At 37.5% G+C, this 21,971-nt stretch overlaps 3 protein-coding genes across 4 annotated transcripts; all 3 read right to left on the bottom strand.

Moving 5' to 3' along the window:
* Positions 1-39: 39 nt before the first annotated feature.
* On the bottom strand, positions 40-9,376 carry LOC113108117 (protein TFG-like). Of its 2 annotated transcripts, none has more exons than XM_026270943.1 (8): positions 9,224-9,376; positions 7,481-7,668; positions 7,106-7,189; positions 4,001-4,147; positions 3,368-3,517; positions 3,002-3,139; positions 1,476-1,562; positions 40-868 (listed from the first exon to the last, which is right to left on the bottom strand). In XM_026270943.1, the coding sequence occupies exons 2-8, from the start codon at positions 7,662-7,664 to the stop codon at positions 486-488; spliced, it is 1,173 nt and encodes a 390-aa protein (XP_026126728.1). In that variant the 5' UTR covers positions 7,665-7,668; positions 9,224-9,376; the 3' UTR covers positions 40-485. The 2 variants fall into 2 exon arrangements, with proteins under 2 accessions (XP_026126728.1, XP_026126729.1); XM_026270944.1 differs by having other exon boundaries at positions 7,481-7,665; positions 9,224-9,352.
* Positions 9,377-10,298: 922 nt separating this feature from the next.
* On the bottom strand, positions 10,299-11,598 carry LOC113109290 (protein jagunal homolog 1-A). Its single transcript, XM_026272913.1, has 3 exons — positions 11,445-11,598; positions 10,910-11,015; positions 10,299-10,807 (listed from the first exon to the last, which is right to left on the bottom strand). Exons 2-3 carry the CDS (start codon positions 10,996-10,998, stop codon positions 10,345-10,347), a joined length of 552 nt encoding a protein of 183 aa, XP_026128698.1. The 5' UTR covers positions 10,999-11,015; positions 11,445-11,598; the 3' UTR covers positions 10,299-10,344.
* A 497-nt stretch (positions 11,599-12,095) lies between these two features.
* On the bottom strand, positions 12,096-21,495 carry LOC113108115 (collagen alpha-1(VIII) chain-like). Its single transcript, XM_026270939.1, has 3 exons — positions 21,361-21,495; positions 15,146-15,365; positions 12,096-15,055 (listed from the first exon to the last, which is right to left on the bottom strand). Exons 2-3 carry the CDS (start codon positions 15,360-15,362, stop codon positions 13,131-13,133), a joined length of 2,142 nt encoding a protein of 713 aa, XP_026126724.1. The 5' UTR covers positions 15,363-15,365; positions 21,361-21,495; the 3' UTR covers positions 12,096-13,130.
* Between the last annotated feature and the right edge of the window lie 476 nt (positions 21,496-21,971).

The following is a 21,971-nucleotide window of genomic DNA, read 5'->3' as shown; positions in this document are numbered from 1 at the left end:
AATGTTAATTCCATTAAGAAATGAAAAACGATCCCATCATTCAGTCTCAAAGTCTTTATTCACCTCCTGAAAACAATGTTACAGTTTATGCAGAAATGACAGGCTTCACTGCAGAGGGCCAGTCAGGGGTTAGTAAAAACCAGGACACTGGAAAAAGTAAAGAAAACTAAACAAATATCACTTACTTTGATTATAATTTTCTAGTGTTTAAACGGACTCGTGGTTTATGACAAAATAACACCAATGAGGAGACCGTGATAAAATAAAATGCAAACGCGCACACACACACACACACCGAGCTATCCACTCCCACACCATTTGGTCTCCCATGTGTGCAAACACACACATACAAGCTCACAGACTCATTCTCACGTGCATTCATTCAATCACGCAAAGCACAACAAACACAAACACAGATTTTGGGGGCTTATGTGTTGGGAGACAGAAAACTTGTAGCGAGGTGCTATGGGGACACTAAAGGCCTTTTACCGATAGCCAGGGCCCGGCTGGGTGTAGCCCTGGCCAAAAGGGGGGCGGTTTCGGGCATAGGGGTTGGCACCCCCAGGGGGAGGGGTGGCGCCAGGTGGCGGGGTGTATCCAGGACGGGGCTGATAACCCCCTGTGGCCTGGGAGGTTGGAGGCAGGCTGTAGTTAGCTGGCTGCTGAGAGGCCTGGGATGTGTAGTTTTGAGGCGGAAATGCTCCAGGTGGGTACTGGGTGGGTCCTTGGGGAGCAGGAGGCTGTGATTGGCCAGAAAACCCTGGGGCGGAGCCAGGAGCACCAGCAGCCTGAGAAGTAGGGGCAGGGTAATTCTGAAACTGCTGCTGAGGAGGCTGAGCCTGAGGAACACCGGACTGAGTATAACCAGCTGAAAAAGAGGATTTAATTAATTTTTTAAAGAGAGAGAGAGAGAGAGAGATTATAGATATATATATATATATATATATAGTAATAATATACACTACCGTTCGAATGTTTTTTTTTTTTTTGTTTTTTTTAAGAAATTACTGTGCAAGGAAGTGTATTTTAAAAATAAGTGATGATAAAGTTTTATAATTTGAATAAATCCAGTTCTTTTTAACACTTCATTCATGAAAGAATCCAGAAAAAAAGTATTACAGGTTCAAAAAAATATTACGCGGCATAACTGTTTATGATTTCTTAAGGATCATGTGACGCTGAAGACTGGAGTAATTGATGAAAATTCAGCATTGCATCACATAATTAAGCTATATTTTACAGTACATTAATACAAAAATTGTTATTTAAATTGTTAATATACTTCAAAAAAAAATTCTGTATTTTTAATCAAATAAATGAATCTTTGAGCAGAATAAATACAATTTTAAAATAATAAAAATTATAATTAATAATATATATATATATATCCCAAACTTTTGAGTACTATTAGTATATTCTTATTTAATGCCTTGCCAGCATCTTAGGCTATTTTCATAGTAAAAGTAAAGTATTACCAGGGTACTGCATCCCATACTGCTGCTGGGCCGGTCCAGCTGATGGAGGGTATCCACCTGGAGCCTGATACTGCTGATACATCTGACCTGTGATTAAGACAACATCAATTCATGCTTTTGTCCAGGATTGAGATTCACACTGTTAAGGGAGGGAACTCCCATAAAAATCCAGGACATCAGCAAGCAGCTTGTGGATCCTAGCAAGGAAATCCCACTGTTACTGGGTTTCATCATCAAACATTGGCAAAATATCTGGGACCCCAGAGGGCCATAAATATTAAGAACTGATCTCTCTCACTCTGTGTCAGAATATAATTTAATGTGGGATATCTGGCATGTTACTCTGGAATATCAACAAATAAAGAGCCAATACAGAGAGGCTGATTGAAAACATACAAATAGGATAGCCACATAAAATTGAGCAGATGATAGATCGTTCAAACGCTGGCAGCCGGTGACAGCCTGACCATCTGCTTAGAGCACAGCTCCTGACTGAAGATGAGGAGAGACGTCTGACCAATGTAAATGCTTTATTTGGAATAGTAGATTTAAAAAATCATTTAAGACCACAAAGCCCTAGTTGTGCAAAACACAATGGGTAAAGATAACCGACTTTGCTGAGACAAAGCACACAAACGGATTATCCAAAGTTCATGAATGTTTGTGTGCATCGCACCAAGAAACTAATGAGAAAAGGCTGCGTTTGTGTATGTGTGTGTGTGTGTGTCCCTGTGCAGCTTATGATGGGAACAATAAAGCAGAGAAAAGCATCACAGCTCCATTACTCTATGTAACCATGGAGAACCATCCACACAATCTGCCAAATCTAGAATAGCTCTGCACAATTTCTCATGTGTGCCGTGTCTATGTGGAAGAACGTCTTTGGAAAGAGTGAGGAGGAAAACAAATCCAATGGACGTGTGGAGAATAACATTACGCTCTTGACTTGAAGGCCATTCTGGTTCATTTTTCTTCCGCTGTACACCTTCCCAAGAGACAACATCTGCAAGGTGATTTTTTTTGCTGCAAACAAATAAGTTTTGTGTGGGTTTGTGTTTGTGTACGAGTGTGAGAGAACATGTGAGTTTAGGTGTGTAACCTTCCTGCCAAAGCAGCATGACCTGCCAAATCGAGACTCGTCCTGCATTTCTCAAGTCCACTGGACTGACGTGGGCGTTTTTTTGGAAAGAAAACGAGGGGAGATATTTTAATGGCCAAGTGGAGAACAACATGCTCTGAATTCACTACAAAGACTTCTGAGCCACATGATTCCTTGTTCATCTTTCATGTGCTGGACTCTTTCCCGTAAACATCAGAAGGAGACATCTGCAGTTAGGATGTGCAAAACTGCCATTCTCTAAATCGACTGGCCAGTATCTATAGACTGTTTTCAAGGTGTAGGATTAGGCAGGGTCACTCGACGTGTTTGTTAGTGGGCTTTACACAAGACACACTGCTTACAAGCCTCATCATTCTAGATCACACTCTACATCAAGTTCCATTTGAGACTTTCGTGGTAGATTTACCATCCATAGCAGAGGGAGTCTGTTGGACCCCTGAGTAAGCTGGAGGAGCCTGGGGAGCCACAGCAGAGGATGAAGAGGCAATACTGTCTGGAGTTGCAGAGCGCTCCTCTGCAGCAGCGGCGGCAGCTACAGCTGGAACTGGAACACAGGGAAGAGTAAAGGGGATTCAAGATCTTAAATATGAATGGATGAGTTACACTAGATGCCATAAAATAGCACCTGTGATAATAATTAATGCAGCAGAAGGCTATGAACCATTAAATAGCTTGATCTGTATCTTGAATCAAATAATTTATCACAATGATTAATGCTAGGACTGAAAAAAAAAAAGCTAAGCACTTTGAAGGATGTACATGTATATGGTACCTTGGGCATGTTCATCAGACAGGCCAAATGCAGAAATGACATTCTTGTTGACCACTTCCTGGTTCTTCAGGGGGTCAAACGCAGACATGCTAGCAGCACTGACTGGAGGGGCATGCTTCACTGTTGAATCTACTGCCTCGGTCACACATTCTGTCACGCAGAGACAGCAGAACAAGACAGCTTTAGTATCGCCTGTCTTCACCTCTCAAGGAACATTTACGAGGTAAAGAGATAAAAAGAACGAAAACTGTCATCATCCTCATTCTGTTCCAAGCCCATGCAATAAATGCGGATGCATTCATTCAGATGAGTAAATTTTGATGCCTTTCAATAAATAAAACTGTCTTATTGACACATTGACTATTTCTGAGTTGCTTTTTGAAATTTGCCAGGCCCTGGTCACTTTATGAAGAGCATGAAGATTTACCAAAAGATCTTCTTTGGTGTTACGCAGTAGGAATAAAGTCGTTGTGGGTTTGGACTGATAGAAGGATGTGTAAATGACAGCATTTTTACTGTTCCACCTTTAAATATCCAAATAAGCTTTAAAGAGAGACTTTATGTGCTTCAAATGCTTTGGCTACAGTACTGGATATGAAGATCATGAGAATCGCTCTGGGAGAGTTCATGTACCGGTTTCTGGGTTGGTGCTCCCTGGGACAGACTCTGAGGGGGGCTCCAGGCTGTCCAGCAGGCTGTTGACTTTATTCCTCAAATGGATCAGCTCTCTACGCAGGTGCTTCACCTGAGACGACTCCAGTGGCCGAGGCTGACCATTCACTGCGAAAACACAAACATTATTTTGACAGCAGTCGCAAACTTTGTTCAAACTAGTCAAAATGCATCCGTCCATGTTAGTTTTTATCCTAACCAGCTGCTTGCTTTCTATTTTTGTCATGTTTTCTTTTATCCAAACCCCATCAAAGCATATTAAACGTCAAAAATGTTCTAATCTGCTGTGAGCTTTTCGCGTACAGAGGACAAAAAATATATATAAAAGCTCAATGCTAGAAGCTTGTCCCAATTCGCCTGTTCAGGATGTCAACAAGTGAACAACAAAATTAGATCATTTAGATAGCCAGACTGTCTATATGATGAAGTAATCCAGAGGTTTGGCACAGTGTGCGGGTCAGGAATGTTCTTTCCGGAGTCCATATGTGTGAGATCGGCAGCCGCTTGAACCAGTCCAGACTCTTCAGAGATCACAGGAGCTCTAGCAGGCGTCCAACCCAGTCTCTGGGCGCCAGTCACACGTTTGGGATGCATACACGCACGTGATATTATACAACCATTAACCAGCACATTTGAACTCTTAAAATCTTCTTTCCAAAATTCTCTTTGACTAGTTAAAGCATCCAGCAAAGGGCAGGGCTACATTTGCTACAAGCCATGACATCATCTGGCTGGAGCAGGGAGGCTTTGGACAGTGCAGAGTGCAGACTTGACCAAAAGGTATTCATTTATTTTTATTAGGAAAAGAAACACATGTATTTTGAGTTGGTACTTAAATCAGCTCTTTCATTGTCATAAATAGTGGATTTAGTTAAATCCGCACAGACTGCAACCTTTGATTTTGGCTAGATTTGATAAATAAATCACGGTGTAATATAGTGTATGAATCAAGCAGCCCAAATCTACAGCCTCTGCAGCATTTAAGATGACACATTTGAAGAGTAGTCGGCAGATGCTGAGAACTGGCACTGACACTGCAGTGCAGATGTACCGCCGTGAGCCAAAAATTGCTAGAACAGAGCATGACGTTAATGGCAAGTAACCGGGTCCGATTTTCCTCTCTTGAGAATATTTGTTTGTGCCATGTACCAGTCAAAGAGAGTGGCTTTTCAGCACAGCTCACGTGATTGAGAGCAGACTTAAAGTCTGTAAGATGACCTAATCTATCCTAAAGGAATAGTTCATCCAAAATGAAAATTGCTATCACTCATTTTTACTCACCCGTATGAGTTTATTTTGTGCAGAACACAAAAGATTGAAAAATTGGAATCACTGGATCCCACTGACCTTGAGTGTAAAGTTTTGGGTGAACTTTCTCTTCAGTCAGTGGTTCTCAAACGTTTTGACTCCAAGTCCCTCAGTTGTCCACAACTATATTAATTAAAAGGCCCTAGTTTTGCTTTCAAAACTTATTTTTAGTTTATGGGCTTTCAGTTTCTGTAAATTAAAAAAAGTTTCAGGAGCTGAATGTTCTTCAGTGTTCCCTCTTATTTTAACCAAACATTTTCCTTACAAAGTAATTTGTGATTTATTGGATAGTGATTTTTACTCATTTAATATTTACAATTTCTACCCAATAAAATATTTCAGAGCTTATGAATAGTTAAATGTACTTCTTTTTTTTTCTTTTTTTTATATATTTAAATTACTTTTCAGGATACTTCCTCATTAATCCGGGGTTTCTTTAAATAAAACAAATGAAACAGATGAATATACAAAATATCTTGCTTGTTTCATTATAATTGAAATGATTTTAAATTATCATCTCTTGCCTCCTGGTTTAGAACCACTTCTTTATGTAAACCTTCCTTGTTCAAATATCTGAGGCGAATGGTCAATGTATGTTTTTAGAGAACAAATATCCTTTCTGTTTGGAGTAGCGCGTTACATCTGTTAACATCTGTTAAACTGAGATATGTTTAAAGTCCATGTTATGTTAAATCACATTAGTGGACCAACAAATATTTGGACACTTGAGTCACACTTAAAGGGGTCACCACCAGATTTGAATATTCCATTGGCTCCAAAATCCCTGCTGATAACCTTACAAAGCCAAACACATGAACTCATTACCGGTTCAAATCTTGTTCTATTGTGCCCTCTACTGGACTCTAAGAGCTGAAGCTGTGTTTATCCCGCGAGAGAAAAACGACATCTCCTGGTTGGATGAAATATTACCAAGTTCAGCATTTTTAAGATTAAAAGAGCTTAACTCCGCAATATTACACCACCCATGCTATGTGGGATTATGTTCTTAACAGAGAGTCCTTTTTAACCCCAAGGTTATAGAACAACACTGTTTTCTGGGTCACAAAGACACATTGAGATATCAAGAAGCTTAAACTTGATATGCCTCTTATTTTAGTATGTAAAACACCATATAAAAGAGTTAAAACAACTACAGGCTTTGACTACATTCTGTTCAATAAAATATTTCAGAGCTGCCAACTATATAAAAAGGTATGTTGCTCAAATGAGCTGCTTGGTTCTTATAGTCCTGTGAACCTTTTTGTTATTCTGTAAAGGGACACTATGAGCACTGAAGCGTTTTTGGAATCTGATCTCCCTGCAGGTAACACAAACCTATACATGTGCACTGACCTGAACTCTAGGCATGATTAGCACTGACGAGAACGGCGTTGTTGTGCCTGTATCTGTGGCCTCTTGTCATTTATAACAGAAAATAACTTGTGTATTTTACAAACTGAGGAACAGAAATAAAATTTACAACTGAAACCTAACTGGCTGTGCTTCACATTTCACCTTTTAAAGCAAATTATTTAAACTATGTTGTTCTACATTGCACTTTTAAGGTGGGACTACTTTTAACGCTGATTAACTTCAGGATATGCATTACATAATTTAGTATTTGAATACTGCTACACGTAAACTGTGCTTTACAAGGAAATACAACATTAATTTCATGCTCCTTTCTGGTATCTTGTGCAGATATATTCCTTAACATCAGGATGAGGCGAAAACCCTTAACCAGTGCTGATTTCTTACCAAAAAGAGTGAGCTTCAATATTCTACTGCACTGGATTGCAAAGGACAAATCAGAACTGTCAAAGATGGTGATAAGGTCATCATCTGGAAGAGAGCAAAAATATTAATGATTAAAAGAATACCAGAGAATGAATGGAGTACTTGAACAGCTGCAGTTGAATGCAAAATAAAACTATCACATGTAAAATCACAAGAGAGTTATGGGATCTATACCAAAACCCCTATGCGAGTCTATTCAGAACATCTACAGATCTTATAATTTTATACTACATGATAAAAACATGGTTAAATATACATATGCATGGTGTCCAGTTACTATAAGCTTTTAAGTTGGTAAATTTATGATACATGCATGCTTTGAAGTCCAAAACTGACCTTCATCCTTATATTTGATGGCAACTTCATCGCTGCTCTGTAGCTGCCCACGGAAGACTCGCTGCATCATCAGCAGGAGCTCGTCGTAGGTGATGTCTTCATTGTGGATGGGGATACGGCGGATATCATCGCCCAGCTGAGCTTTAATGATCAGCTTCCCACTCAAGTCCAGCTGGCCATTCATACTGCTGGAAATAAAGGACAATTTTATTGAAAATATTGTCTAGTATATTTATAGAGAAACTAAAAATATGGAGTTTATAACCCCATTTAGTACAATGGCAAATGAAACAAAATTTTGAGTAAAATTTAAATTAAATCAACAATACTAAAAATACTGAATTAAAAAAATGTTTCTACACTTTTAAAGTAGCAGAATAGTTATCACTATTTAATACATCACATGCTCATAAGATCTCATTTGATAGTACAGGAACAAACTGAAACCAAACATACTATCAGAGCTGCAGCAGTGATAACTAGGCCAACATTAAATGTAGGCATATGCAGAGCTAACAGACCAGAGTAAAACCAATGACATGATCTGTGAAGGCTCAATTATTAAGTTATTCTATCAGAAGTACCGAGAATTCCTCTCGCAACACAACAGTTAACCATGAAATCTTATATTTGTCACTTAATGAGTGTCTATACTCAGCGCTAACTACCATGCTTTTGTTATGAATATAAATATGTGAGTGAAAGACTTGTCTTACTTGGAAACCCATAGTCTAATGTGTCATCTATGAGGTCGAATCGAACAAGTGCTACTGTATATTATTGGGACATACGATAAAAGTCTAAGGGTCATGAGATCTAAGATGATTTGGCAGTTGCAGATGGCCTACAATCATTCTTAACTCAGACTCTGGCCTCAAGCATGATTATAGGGAGAAACATTTGGGGATTTAGATCAAAATACAAACCGTCTGAGAGTGTGTGTGATCAATCAGGCACAATCTTATCAGGAGAATCTTGACTCTTACTCTGATTAGTTTACCCATAATTCATCCTAGTACTATGCAGTATGTAGACAGACCTGTATTTATCTCATATTGAACTTAATGACAGCCATCGTGAATGAAACTCTTGACTTCTTGCCCGCTGGATCAAGAACGAAAATTTCGAAAGAAAACTGGTAATGCATGGCAAACGCATTTGCATTTACTCGTGTCTTATTTGTCAAGCGTCTGCGTAATGACTCAGAAAATAATATTAAACATCGTTTAGAAGAGCAAAAATATGTGGTTTCTGGATCACAACACACATCAGGCCACTTTCCATCATCGCACCAGCATGACGTTTAAATGTCTTGCCAAAGAATGATCCTTTCAAATGATCTCATCAGGCCTCGTTCACCTGATGATGCAGCAACTTCCTGCAAAATAAAGCTCTGAACGTGTCAATTCTCCCGGAGAAAAAAAACAATATTAAATACTGTGATCAAATCTCAGTTGAATTACACCAACAATTATGTCTGTGTTTTAAATGCGATTATTACATTACGCAACGTAGTGGCTTAAAAACACTGAGTTTTGTACAAAACGTCTCTCTTGATTTTTTTTTTAGCTTGCCCTAGTTTCTCACAGGCTAAGCTAAGCTAAGCTAATGCTAGTTTGCTTGACAACCGGCTAACCAACCACTAACGTTAATGATTTATTTTTAGAGATGCCTTTAAAAAAAACTCTAAAGTGACTATATAAAAGTATGTGAATGTTTGTAGGAGAAGCCCCGAGTCTCTACCTGGTGGTTTGGACGTGTCAATCCCAGCAGCAGCCTGTGTGTCCTGGACTTTAGCTGAACGACGCCTGACTGACTGATGATCGGAAACGCCTCACTGCGACCTGTACGTGGCAAAACCAGAACCGCGCATGCGCGCTATCCGGACACTGCTTACACTGTCATGTAAATTTAATTACTGCTCATCATGAGGTGGCCTATATGGCGTCTGACCTCATTTTGTTAACCAAAATAATATAAATATATTAAAAATTAAATTAATATGTTCATTTAAACGCATAAAATTGAAGTTTCAATGAATTTATCTGTACCTGATTCTTTCATTCAACCATACTGTTTGCCAAATATATAATGGGGTCTAATCAGTTTCTCTCTCTCTCTCTCTCTCTCTCTCTCTCTCTCTCTCTCTCTCTCTCTCTCTGTTGTATGTTGTGTTTGTTTTATAAATTGTGTTTGGGTAAGAATATATATATTTTTCTTTATCCAACCCACTAGAGGAATCATTATTAACCACAAATAATCTACAGTTTTTTGTTTTTTTTTTGTTTGTTTTTTAAGAAATATGAACAATTAGACATAAAGCTTTATAGGTTTATTGAAGCCTCCATTCACATAAGGGAAAATATTTTAGATTTCTCTCCCCTCTCACCAGATACTGATGTAGTGCCTCTTGGTCTATAAAAATAATGTGTGAAAATGTTGTGTCAGAAGTATATTTCTAGTGAATAGCCAAACCAAAACAATTTACAAAATAAAATAATAAATGAAAGTATTGATAATATGAGCTGAAAAAAAAGAAAAATTTATAGATCATGCTAGATTATTATAGGCTATTATTTAGCCTAACTGAAGCTTACAATTAAATAATTAGTTTGAAATAAATTACAAGAAAATATTTCATTTATTTTGATTTCATTGTAAAGTAATACAAATTGAATGGCTCTGTATTCTTGACATGGACTAAGCATTTTGTAAACAAACAGAATTTCAGGTTTAAAATAACATTAAAATAATAATAAACAATTAAACAATTAAAAATATAAACATAATTTTAACATGTGAATAAATGCATGCATTGTAACAACTGAGACAGAAAAAGAGGGTGGATGAATTCAATAGTATCTTTATTTCTTCTTCTTCTCTTGTGTTGAGTTGAACCAGGCATCTAAAAGCTTCTTGCTGTAGTAGATTTGCCATGCGTGCACCTGAATAGCGATCACCATGAGTAGATACATCACAGAAACGGCAGAGAAACCAAAGATAAACCGGTAAGCTTTTCCATGTCGGTACAACTGCTGGGCCAGTGGAAACATTTCCATTGCACCAAAAATCAAGGGTGCCACTGAGAACAAACCAGCACTGATCATGGAGATCACCAGATAGCTGATGTTGTTTTTTGGCATGGCCAGGGCTCCAATAAGCGAGGGCAGGAGACTCAAAAGATATGGATACTCCCACTGATAGGGCATGGCCACCAGATCATGTGACACCAGATTCAGTTGACTAACAGCCACCTGAGCAGCCACCAGTATCCATATGAAGAAATGCACTACGGTGAGCTTCTTAATCTCTGATTTCAATGAAGCACTGAAAGACATATTCAAAGTTCAGATACATATTCTGATATAGGATACATATTAGCAGTTATTGGATATGTTATATTGCTGTGAGAGTATAAGTTTTAGTTACCTCATCTGATAGTGAGAAGCCACTTTCTCTCTATGTTTAAAATCACTCCCATCAGTCCCTGCAGCTCTTGGTCCTGTACGCGATGCCATTGCTGATTCCCAGATGACTGTAACAGCATGTAAATATGTGCTATTCACATACCCCAATACATTACATATTTAGAAATATCTAAAAAATGCTAAAATGAAGTATTCATAATGTAACGCATCAAGCTACACAATAACTACTGTAACATCTAATACTATAGGGTCCCAGTATGACATAGTCCTGTAATATCTGAACATCTGCGCAAACTTACATTAAAAATTAAACCCGACATATAGCCCAAGCAAAGCTTATGTATTTCACGTTTATAAACGTAAAAAGGGGAAACATAACTATTTATGTCTATTTAAAATAATGAAATAAAGGCATGCACATCTAGCGACCGGTTTCCGGATGAAGCATAATTTGACTGTTTGAACTGACAGACGGATCACTGTAAATTCAAAGTATAGTTATTTCCATGCGATACGACTTTTAATAAATGACTTACCTTATGAAGTGATGAAATGCGCCGAAAGCTACAGTGAGATTAGATGTTGAAACGTTAACACAAAGGATTTTTATCAATGAAGGCAATAATGTGTTGCTCATGCGCACTAACTCCGCCCCTCCGCGCAATGTGATGTGACCGCGCAGCATCCCGGGCTGCGCATCCTCAGCATCACCGAACACTGAGTCGGATGCGATGGCTTGGCTCATGAATACTGAAGAGGTTCCTGACCATTCTGATTTCCCGAAAGAAGAGGATGTAACAGCTCACGAATCCATAATACTATGGTGAAGGATAGGCTAATGAATATTAATTAGGACCTGTTATCAAGAGGTTATCATAGAACGTGAGCATAATAAAATGAAAGTTCAAAGAATATTTTACAATCTTCTTTTCCCTCTCTCTGTTTTTAATGACTAAGAAACAAAGTTACCACACTAAATTACTAGTATTGAATAGTGGGACTATTATTCACAAAAGAAACTGTGTCACATTTTGAAATGACTAATAAATGAGCATAGAATAGGTGCAGAAGTGAACTGCAAGAGATCACTAGAACTAAAATGTTTAGAGTATCTATTTTCATACATGGAATACGATTTTATTAGAATCTTAACAAAATCAGAGTGCAAGAATTTGAAGGACAAACAGTTATGGATGTAAATCATTTTTATTAAAAAATTCAAAGAAAAAGCCACAATCAAATTAAAATAAAATGGGGTGGGATGTACTCAAACTGATATTTTTTTGCACTGTCATTGAAAGTGACCAACATAAAAAACAAAGGTTATTATACAATCAGTAGTCAAAAATGGGTAAATTCATCCAACAGTTGAAAATCAGAAGGTGAATTCAGAATAGGGTGGAAACAAAGGACGTAATGTGATATATATAATTGATGATCATGAGATTTAAAGTATTGTGAACTTTCATCATTTTGATCAAAGTTCATTATAGAAACAGAAATGGTTTTCAGACAAATTAACATTTAGAGTTTAAAACTAATGTTTTTTGGGGGTGGGGGCTAAAATAAAGTCTAGCACATACACACATGCTCTTTCATTCTCATGTAGACACATTCACACACACACACACACACACACACACACACGCACACGCACACACACACCTACAAACAAATTCATACTTTGGTTACAGTTCACATAGAGGTTGTGTTATAATATTACAAGTGTGCAAACCCTTTAACAATTTTTCAAATCATTGATAAAGAAAGAGAAACAGGATATGTGACATTTTTGAAAAAACTTAATGGCTTTTCTCATCTCATTTAAAGCGAATACCTTAGTTATCATGCAAATGTCATTAAAATAGTTTTCTAAACATTTTAAAGCATGTATACTCATGTTGGATACCACCAATTAAACAAATACATAAATACAATACAAAAATCTGTTTAAATGTGGTGTGGAATTGAATATTCTTACTACAATCTGTGAGAGTCTTTGTGCAGGTTGTATCTTTACAGACACAGTATTGTGTAATATAGCATTGCATACTCATACAGTCTGTAGATTGATATTGTTTGGTTGTGTTTAAAGGAGCTGTTTCTATGAGCCTTCTTTCTTCCCAGTGAAAATACTGACATTTTTTTAAAAGTCATACATTTTGATGTCAGTTCTTTCTTCCCCTCTTAATCCTTAAAAATATTTCCCTTATTCTTGCGGTCTACATTGGGTACAGCAAAAAGCCAGAGAAGGAGGAGTGGACATACTGTCCTGCATAAAATCCAGCTGCCTGGTCAGATGGTAACTGTAAATAAACTGTGTCTCCTGGTTGTAATGGAATCACAGCACTCCCAGATGCTTGATCCAGGTATCCCTTCTTGTACTCATCATATGTATACATAAGTGGCTCCCCATTCCTGTAGAGCCCAACCCATACATTGGCACCTTTGCAGTGCACATGATAGGCAAAATAGTAGATGCCTGGGAGGTCACAGGTGAACACACCAGTCTGAGGGTTGTAATTCTGACGCCCATTATACAGTATTTTGTCAAGCACTATTGGTGTGCCAACTGGGGGGAATGGTGTGGTCAATTGGGCGGTGAAAGCAGGCATCTCCAGACCATTGGCACCCATCATATCACCCCCACCAGCATACTTCCCTTTCATGTACCCACCAGATTTTATACCATCTATAGCAGGGCCCATCTCAGGAAGAACACCCATCAGGTCAGGAGAGGGAGGGGGGCATGGGGGTCCAGGAGGCCCCCGTGGACCTGGGAGTCCTGGCTGACCCGGGGATCCATTTGGGCCAGGTGGGCCGACTGGACCAACAGGACCAGGGATTCCAGCAATGCCTTCACCAGGTGTACCAGCTTGACCAGGTGGACCAGCTTCTCCTTTTGGCCCAGAAGGTCCAGGAGGCCCAATTGGTCCTCCTGGCCCTGCAAGTCCTGGTATACCTTTAGGACCCTGTGGTCCTTCAGGGCCAGTCTGACCGGGTTCTCCTTTAAAACCAGGTAAGCCCAATGGACCTGGGGGACCAGGCAGACCTCTGCTTCCTCCTTCTCCTTTGGGACCTATGGGTCCAGGTTGCCCTCTTGGCCCAGGTTCTCCATCTTCACCTTGGAGGCCTGGTTGACCAGGAAATCCTGTAGGACCAGGTTGCCCCATAGGTCCAGGATCTCCCTTGGCTCCTTCTGGCCCTCGCTCTCCTTTTAGTCCTGGGGAACCAATTCCTCCTGGTGTCCCCATTGTTCCTGGAGGGCCCGGAGGACCAGTTTGACCAGGGGGACCTGTCATGCCTGGTTGACCAGTGTATCCTTTGTCTCCTTTTGGTCCTTGAGGACCAGGAAGCCCTCCCATCCCTTTGTCACCTTTTGGGCCAGGGTATCCAGGTTTGCCAAATCCAGGTAATCCAGGTTTACCAGGCAACCCTGGTGGTCCTTGTAATCCTTTGTGGCCAGGGGCACCTGGCTGTCCAGGTAATCCTTTTTCTCCTGGTACTCCAATACCAGGGGCTCCATGTGGTCCTTGTAGGCCTTGTCCACCAGGTGGACCCTCTGGACCTGGCTCCCCAGACTCTCCGGGTTTTCCTGGCATACCAGGTGGACCTGCTACACCAGGAAGGCCAGGCTTACCGACCCCCGGTATTCCTGCCTGCCCTGGGGTGCCAGGTGGTCCAATCGGCCCTTTTGGTCCTTGTGGGCCTGGTTGTCCAATTCCTCTGTCTCCTTTAGGCCCAGGTAACCCTGGGAGACCAGGAAAACCTTTATGTCCTGGCTCTCCCTTTGCCCCTGGCTGTCCTGGAAATCCTTGTCCACCAGGCTTTCCTATTCCTGGCAGGCCGGGGGGTCCAGGATGGCCGGGGGGCCCAGTCATGCCTGGTTGTCCCTCTTCACCTCTGGGTCCCTGTTCACCTTGCTGTCCAGGCTGCCCAATACCTCCTGGCTTCCCAGGCATACCTGGCATTCCTGGCTTACCAACTCCAGGAAATCCTGGAGGACCAGGAGGTCCTGGCTTTCCAAGAGGGCCTTGTATTCCAATACCTTGAGGCCCAGGAGGTCCTTGGGGCCCAGGTGGACCAGGGGGCCCTTGTGGTCCAGTCTCTCCTTGAACACCCTGCTCACCTCTGGGAATTGTCTCACCTTTGTAAGGGAAAGCAGGGTCAGTACTACAGTGCTATTTATAGCATATATAGTGTGACCATAAGTGCTAAGATACACAAGCTTTCATACCTTTGATATCTTTGCCTTTGTTTAGGTGCATTGGTAGGTCTTTTCTGTAGTGTGGATATGGCATATGTGACATATCCTTTCCCATGCCCATGTGAGGCATCTGTGGTAAGAGTTGATGTTGTTGAGGATGTGGTTTGTGCCCATAATATGCACCACCAAAAACTGATGGCAATATAGCCAAATGCACCAAAGCTACTATGAAAGAAGCCATGGCCATGGCCTGTGGAAAAAAAATAAAACAATTAATAATTAATTCAATGGTTAGTTAGGTTAACAATTAATTATCCTATAAAGTGATACATCAATACATTTGAATCATCCAAAATAACTGTTAATTAAATTAAACATAAATTATTTAAATGTGTCTCAATCCATCAACAATTAATTTTAAACATAACTAAATAACAACTAAATGACCATTAACAAGTTAGTAAAAGGACCTAATAAGTGATGTAAAATATATATTGCTAGCAATATCAATTAATTATAATCTCTGTAGCACACCCTGTTGTCTGTTATGTAATAAAAACATAACAAGCAAAAAATATTATATACCATGTTAAGATATGAAACTACCAAATTACTACCAAAGTGCCTACTGAGAGATCATATAAGCAAAATACACCTTTTCTTTACAAAGGAAGATTATGCAACTATTCATTATAATTGTAATATTATTTTAGCTAAAAACAAAAACAATCAACAACAGTTTTATCTTGAAATTTAATCATACATATTGTATGATCATTTTCAAATCCACAGATGCAGGCCATTTACAGTAGTTAAAAATGTTAAGTGTAAATGTCTAAGAACAAAAGAGAACTCTTTCAGAAAACATACAAAAATCCCATATACCGACCTCAGACTGTGTAATTAATAATACTACATTTCAATGTTAACATCACCTCCTATAATTATGCAATCATCTCATACCTTCTTCAAATATTTGATTTGAAATTAGACATGACTTTCTCAGTTATCTAAATTTAGTCTATACTCACCTATAATCATGACCTTGCTTTTAAACTGTAAAAGCAAGTCAAAGGACAGGAAGCAACCTGTTTATTGGAATTTCTCACTTCTTAGGATCTCTATTGAAGTTCTAAGGAACATGAAAGGAACTTTCAATAATTTACCTTTCACACTGCAGAAATCCCAGACAGTAAACAGTGGGTGTTCATGTATGCTTACATTGTTATATTTCCATGTAATGTTTTGCTTGTCTCCAGTTAAATGACAAAATAAGCTTTCACTTAACACACTGATACTTCATTTCTTACAAAAAAATAAAATAAAAAAAGATGTGAATGAAACAAAGATTGCCTCAAAATGACGGAAGTGATGGAGCTGACCTTTGGCTTTTTCTCAGGCTCCTGAGAATCACACAGATATGCTATGGGTCATCTGGTTTTTCTGCTCTTTGAGACTTTGAGATGTAATGATATAGTTTCTGGTCAAAGACCAATCAGGAGGAGCTGTAGACTATCATAAATCATTTTTAAATCTGATTTAGCATCATGTAACGCCAATAATGTCCGCTATACATCAAAAGCTTGTTAAAAAAAACATTAACATGTATATGTGCCACTAACCAATTCATTAATTGTAATGTTTTTGCAGTACACGTTAATAAAGTGTTGTGACAACATTTATCAGATTATGGTATAAGCAGAGCTGGGTAGATTACTTATAAATTGTAATCAGTTACTGATTACAGAATACATGCCAAAATTTGTAGTCAGTTATATAATCTCTTAGATTACACATTTTTGGTAACGTAATCTGGTTACTTTTGGATTACATTTAGATTACATTTGTGCTAACCCTTAATTGATAGCCCATATATTGAATTAGCCTAATCTTGTACTATTTTGAAATTATAAAGAAAAAATATATTCCACAAAATATATTTAATTCACCAACAAGAGCCACAATTGCTTCTTTTTCAAGTGCAATGTGTGGACAGTTAATACTAATTCTAATGTGCCTTGCTGTTAGTGTTTGATAGTAACACTGAATAAAACTTATAATTAATTACATATAATTAAGTAAATTTAGAAAACAGCTACACTACAAAAACCAATGTTGAAAAACATGAAATTCACAGCAATATCACTGCTAGGTTAAATATTTAATTAATAAAACATTAGAAGTGCATATGAATGTATCAATGAAAGAAAAAAAAAACTACATTGCAAACATGAATTTTGAAAAAAAAGAAAAAAAAATTTAGATGGGTGAAATTTAGGAGAATCAATGAATCGTGAACAATTTATTATCATTGTGTAAATAAAATGTAATCATGTAATCCATAAAAAAGTAACTGTAGTCTGATTACGAGTATTTAAAAGTAGTTTACTCTAATTACAAGTACACACATTTGTTGGCTACAATTATGAGAGCATATAATCAAATCACACATTCTCAAATGCAAACACTAATGTAACCAACACAGTTTTCATATATCCAAGAGAAAAAAAATTAATGCAGAAGAGAAGAAAAAGAAAAAAAGAAGAATGTAAGCCAAAGTCCTTTTCAAAGGACTTTCATTTCAAAGTTTGTTTACTCAGCGACCATATCTGCAATTTATCCAGGTAGTTATTTTGGGCATCTCCATCCTATCTACATGAATGGGCAAGTCCCAAATCTCAAACTCTGTTTGCTACTTTTAAGTAACATGAAAAAGATTGAGTGAAACACTGATGTAGACCTTTTCACTTTATCCGCTGGCCTCTTTTCTCTACTTCACTCGCTCACATTCTCTCCCAGACCTTTTTTTTTTTTTGGATTTCGATTTTTCAAAAGGTTGGACACAGAGTCTCATTCACTCAAAAAAATAAATAAAGCAAAATCAAATCTGTGAACAAGTACAATATGATGAGCAGGAAAGTTACTCAGTAACATAAGTGCTAACATTTGCATTACTGCAATGACTAGAGCAACATACACATACCAGTGATGATTATATTGTCATAATTAAAATATGAAACATAGTCAGAAAGAAATAAACAGACTTATTTATTTATTTCTTGATGGTCTGAACATATACTGTAAAAGCTAATGTCCTGAAACCTTAACATATAATAATACTTTGGATATATACAGTATATATATATATATATATATATATATATATATATATATATATATATATATATATATATATATATATATATATATATATATATATATATATATATATATTATATGCATGTGTGGTGTATGTGTGTGAATGTCCATATTTAAATTAAATCAACAAAGTTTAATATTAGAAATTTCTGTTATTCCCTTAACTATTTTATGGCATATCATGAGTTAAATATGGCACATAATGATCATATTTCTTGTCCATTTGATTTATTTTATTTTATTCAGCAATTGCTGAAAAATTACTGTAAAGACATTCATCAATATTCATGTTATTTCTTTTTCAAGATTTAAAAAATGCTGTTTCTTGAAAATATTAAGCAGCACAACCATTATAATTAGTTATTTAAAAACGTTATAATATTTTAGGTTTAACAGTACTTTTGATAAAACAAAAGCAGCAGATTAGAAACTTTGTTCAATAAATAAATAATTAAATAAAATGGTACCAATCAGAATTTTTGAACAGTAATGTATAATAAATTAATAGTATAATATCAATTTCAGTGTTAACATCACCTTGCATAATCACACAGTCTTCAATCTTTTTCATTTGATATTATACAACTGAAGAAATGAGACGCCAACTCTGTGGCATCTAAATTTAGCCTTTACTTTTCAACGTGGCCTCTGAACCCAGTAAAAATGAAAGTCCTCCATGCTATTTGTGAAATGCTCTTCTGGAATCCCATCGCTTCGGTAACTGAATGAATGAACACCTCAGCAAATAAGTCTATTTAAACACTCACTTTCAGACTCTCACTGAGACCCAGATGGCCAGCAGTGTTTACAGAAACTCTTCCCTGCTCTTGTCCGCCTAGTCCCTCATTCTTCCCTTCTGTCTTTCATTTCATTCAGTCTCTCACACCCATTTCTCCCATCTTTACAGAGCGCTGCGTTCACAAAGAAACACACAAATCATCAATGACAAGGCACCTTTATTCTAGCTCTCTATGGGAAGAAAGGAGAGGGGTGATTTTTGGTGCAAACCAAGGGAGGCTTTCAAGAGGCCATGATGCAGCCAATATATTCCAAACTATCTGTTGAACTACTTGGCTAATATCTTTTTTTTATTTTTACAGAAATCTTCACACATGAAAGGTTGATTTATGTTCAAATAGTTTAATATGTGAGAAGATTAGTGTGGGGTTATAGATTTATAGAAGAGACAAGAAACTAGCACATCTAGGAAAGAAGATGTCAATGATAAAACACAAGTACACTGTAACTGTATCAAAATTGTATATTGGAGTTAGATTAGCATTCAATTTCCAAACTGAGTTAACTGATATGTGGAACTGGAACTGCTTGTGTTGTTGCAGACCAATCAAAAAGTGCTTAAAAAAATAATTCTCCAGTCAACCTACAGAATATGGTCTTGTGATGTAAGCAGTTAATATCTCATTTTATCTACTGTACGATGCAGCAGCCAGGCGCACTATGTTGTGCCATGGGATTCACAACTCCCAGCCCAGCTGTGAAACAAACAGGCCTTTTTGAGGTAAAACAGAGTCCTTCTCTCTAAGCATCTGTTGGGTCACTTAGAAGCATTTTAACAGGTGAGCGTTAATAAGAGTGAGAAACACAGCAAGGGTCTGCTAGCCTCAAAGTGCATGTGTGGAGAGAGAAGAATGTCTGTAGAAGAGAAAGAATTTAGCACTTCTAGATTAGATTTGCAAAAGGATTTAAATAATTATGCTATTTATGTATAGAAATTCTGAAGTATTACAATAATTAATAACACATTCTGATCTCTCCAATCACCAATGCAACACTTGTCAAAATAGCAAATAAATTGGAATAAATCATGCTACTCCATATTATACACATACTATGATATTAATAATAGGATTGAACTGAGAGGCCCTTTTTGTCTATAATCTACTCAATTTAAATGAAGGTTAATTCATGGCAAATTAATATATCCCCGTCTTTCAGTTTCACTGATTATGCAATGCTTTATTCATTTGGATTGAGATTTTGGATAAATTTGAACATTTCTCTTTACCTGTTGTCTCACATGTATAGGTTTGATGACACACTAAAGTGATAGTGAAAGCTGATTGGCTTTAATGGTTCCCTCCGACAATGATTGGTTATATTTGCATAGAGAGGCATTTTTTTTTTTTTTTGTATTATTCACAAGTGTTAATCTCCAGTGCTAACATGTAACAGGTGTGTATGAATGGTTACTGGCCCAATATTAGCAGATGCATCTGCCATCAACCTTTTAATAACTTCAACAGAACTTAATAAAGGTGCCAGAAATCTCTCACAGCATTACTGTTACACGCTGAAACTGTTAGATTGTCATCACACAGTCTATTTCTGAAACAATGAAAGGCTGCCCTCCAGAAGTCAGATCTTATTGTGCATCTAATGGATGTCTGCTTTGTGTTCTTACAACTGAGGGTTAAGAGTCCACTATCAGGTACACATTATTACAATCACACTTATAACATGCAAAGAAGACTCCATATGGCTGCCACCAGGAGAGGGAGCTCACACATTAGCTTAGAAACTTCCCACCAAACTTGCTAAAGCTGCTCAGTATTTCTGTAATACATTTGATAAATAAAATATGGATGTAAACTGTCATGTATAACCACCCATAAATGATTGAGCAAGCTACAAGATTATATACATCACATTTCATGCAGTAAAATTCGTCAGCGTCATGTCACACAGAGATAAATAGTGTATTTCCCCAAAAAATGAAACACAATTTAATATCTTTGCCTGTTACGATCAGTGCAGTAGGGAGGCTTCTAAACTCCCTGACACTGATACAGAAATATGCTAAATAAAATGATCAAAAGACGTAATTTTCTGTGTGTGTGTATATATATATATATATATATATATATATATATATATATATATATATATATATATATATATATATATATATATATACTCATTAAACAACAGTTTCCCTTATTTGTCATTGCTTGTCTGCTTTATCATCATTTTGCAACAGTTTTGCAAATTATAGTGTGCATCAAAAAGCACTGAGACAAGCAGTTGCAGACAAATTAAATTATGAATATATAATTGTATTTCCTTACCTTTCCTTTGAACGGCCGTAGGAGGAGATATTCTCAAAGATTCTCAAGCTCACACTCAGAAAGACCCTGAAAAACACTCCTTGACCAACTGACCAATGCAAACTGGACTTAAACAAGAAACAGTCTGCAGACGGTGACCTTTTATCCACAGCAGGGTGGAGTCAGAGAGCAGGGGAGGGAGAAGAGAGGTTGATAGAGAGAGATTGCTACAGTATGGATGAACATATGTGACAGTATAAAGGTGCAGTGTTTCCAGGGTAGACACTCAGATTTGTTTGATTTTCCAGAATCGCTGTCTAGTGATGGGCAGCTTCACCCGTACTGTGGTGCAAGAAGTCTATAGACTTTCCTGCTCACTGATTAGTCACCACATTCTCAAATGAGGTAGGGCTGCACTGTTAGGGTTACAACTGGAAAGTGACTCGAAATGTGGAAAAAACATTTCCACTTGAGATAAGTGGAGTTAAATATTGGTGCATCAACAGTAGTAATTCACAAAAATAAATCTGAAGTTGTATTTAAACTTATTGAATATTTTCAAGTATCGAAATATGATATGATATGATATGATATGATATGATTTATGAGTTTTTGGAGTCTTTTAGTTTATT

The sequence above is a fragment of the Carassius auratus genome, chromosome 9, assembly GCF_003368295.1.
Source record: "Carassius auratus strain Wakin chromosome 9, ASM336829v1, whole genome shotgun sequence".
Classification (NCBI taxonomy): domain Eukaryota; kingdom Metazoa; phylum Chordata; class Actinopteri; order Cypriniformes; family Cyprinidae; genus Carassius; species Carassius auratus.
Note: the sequence above shows the minus strand (reverse complement) of the source record. Positions and strands in the feature narration are given on the sequence as shown.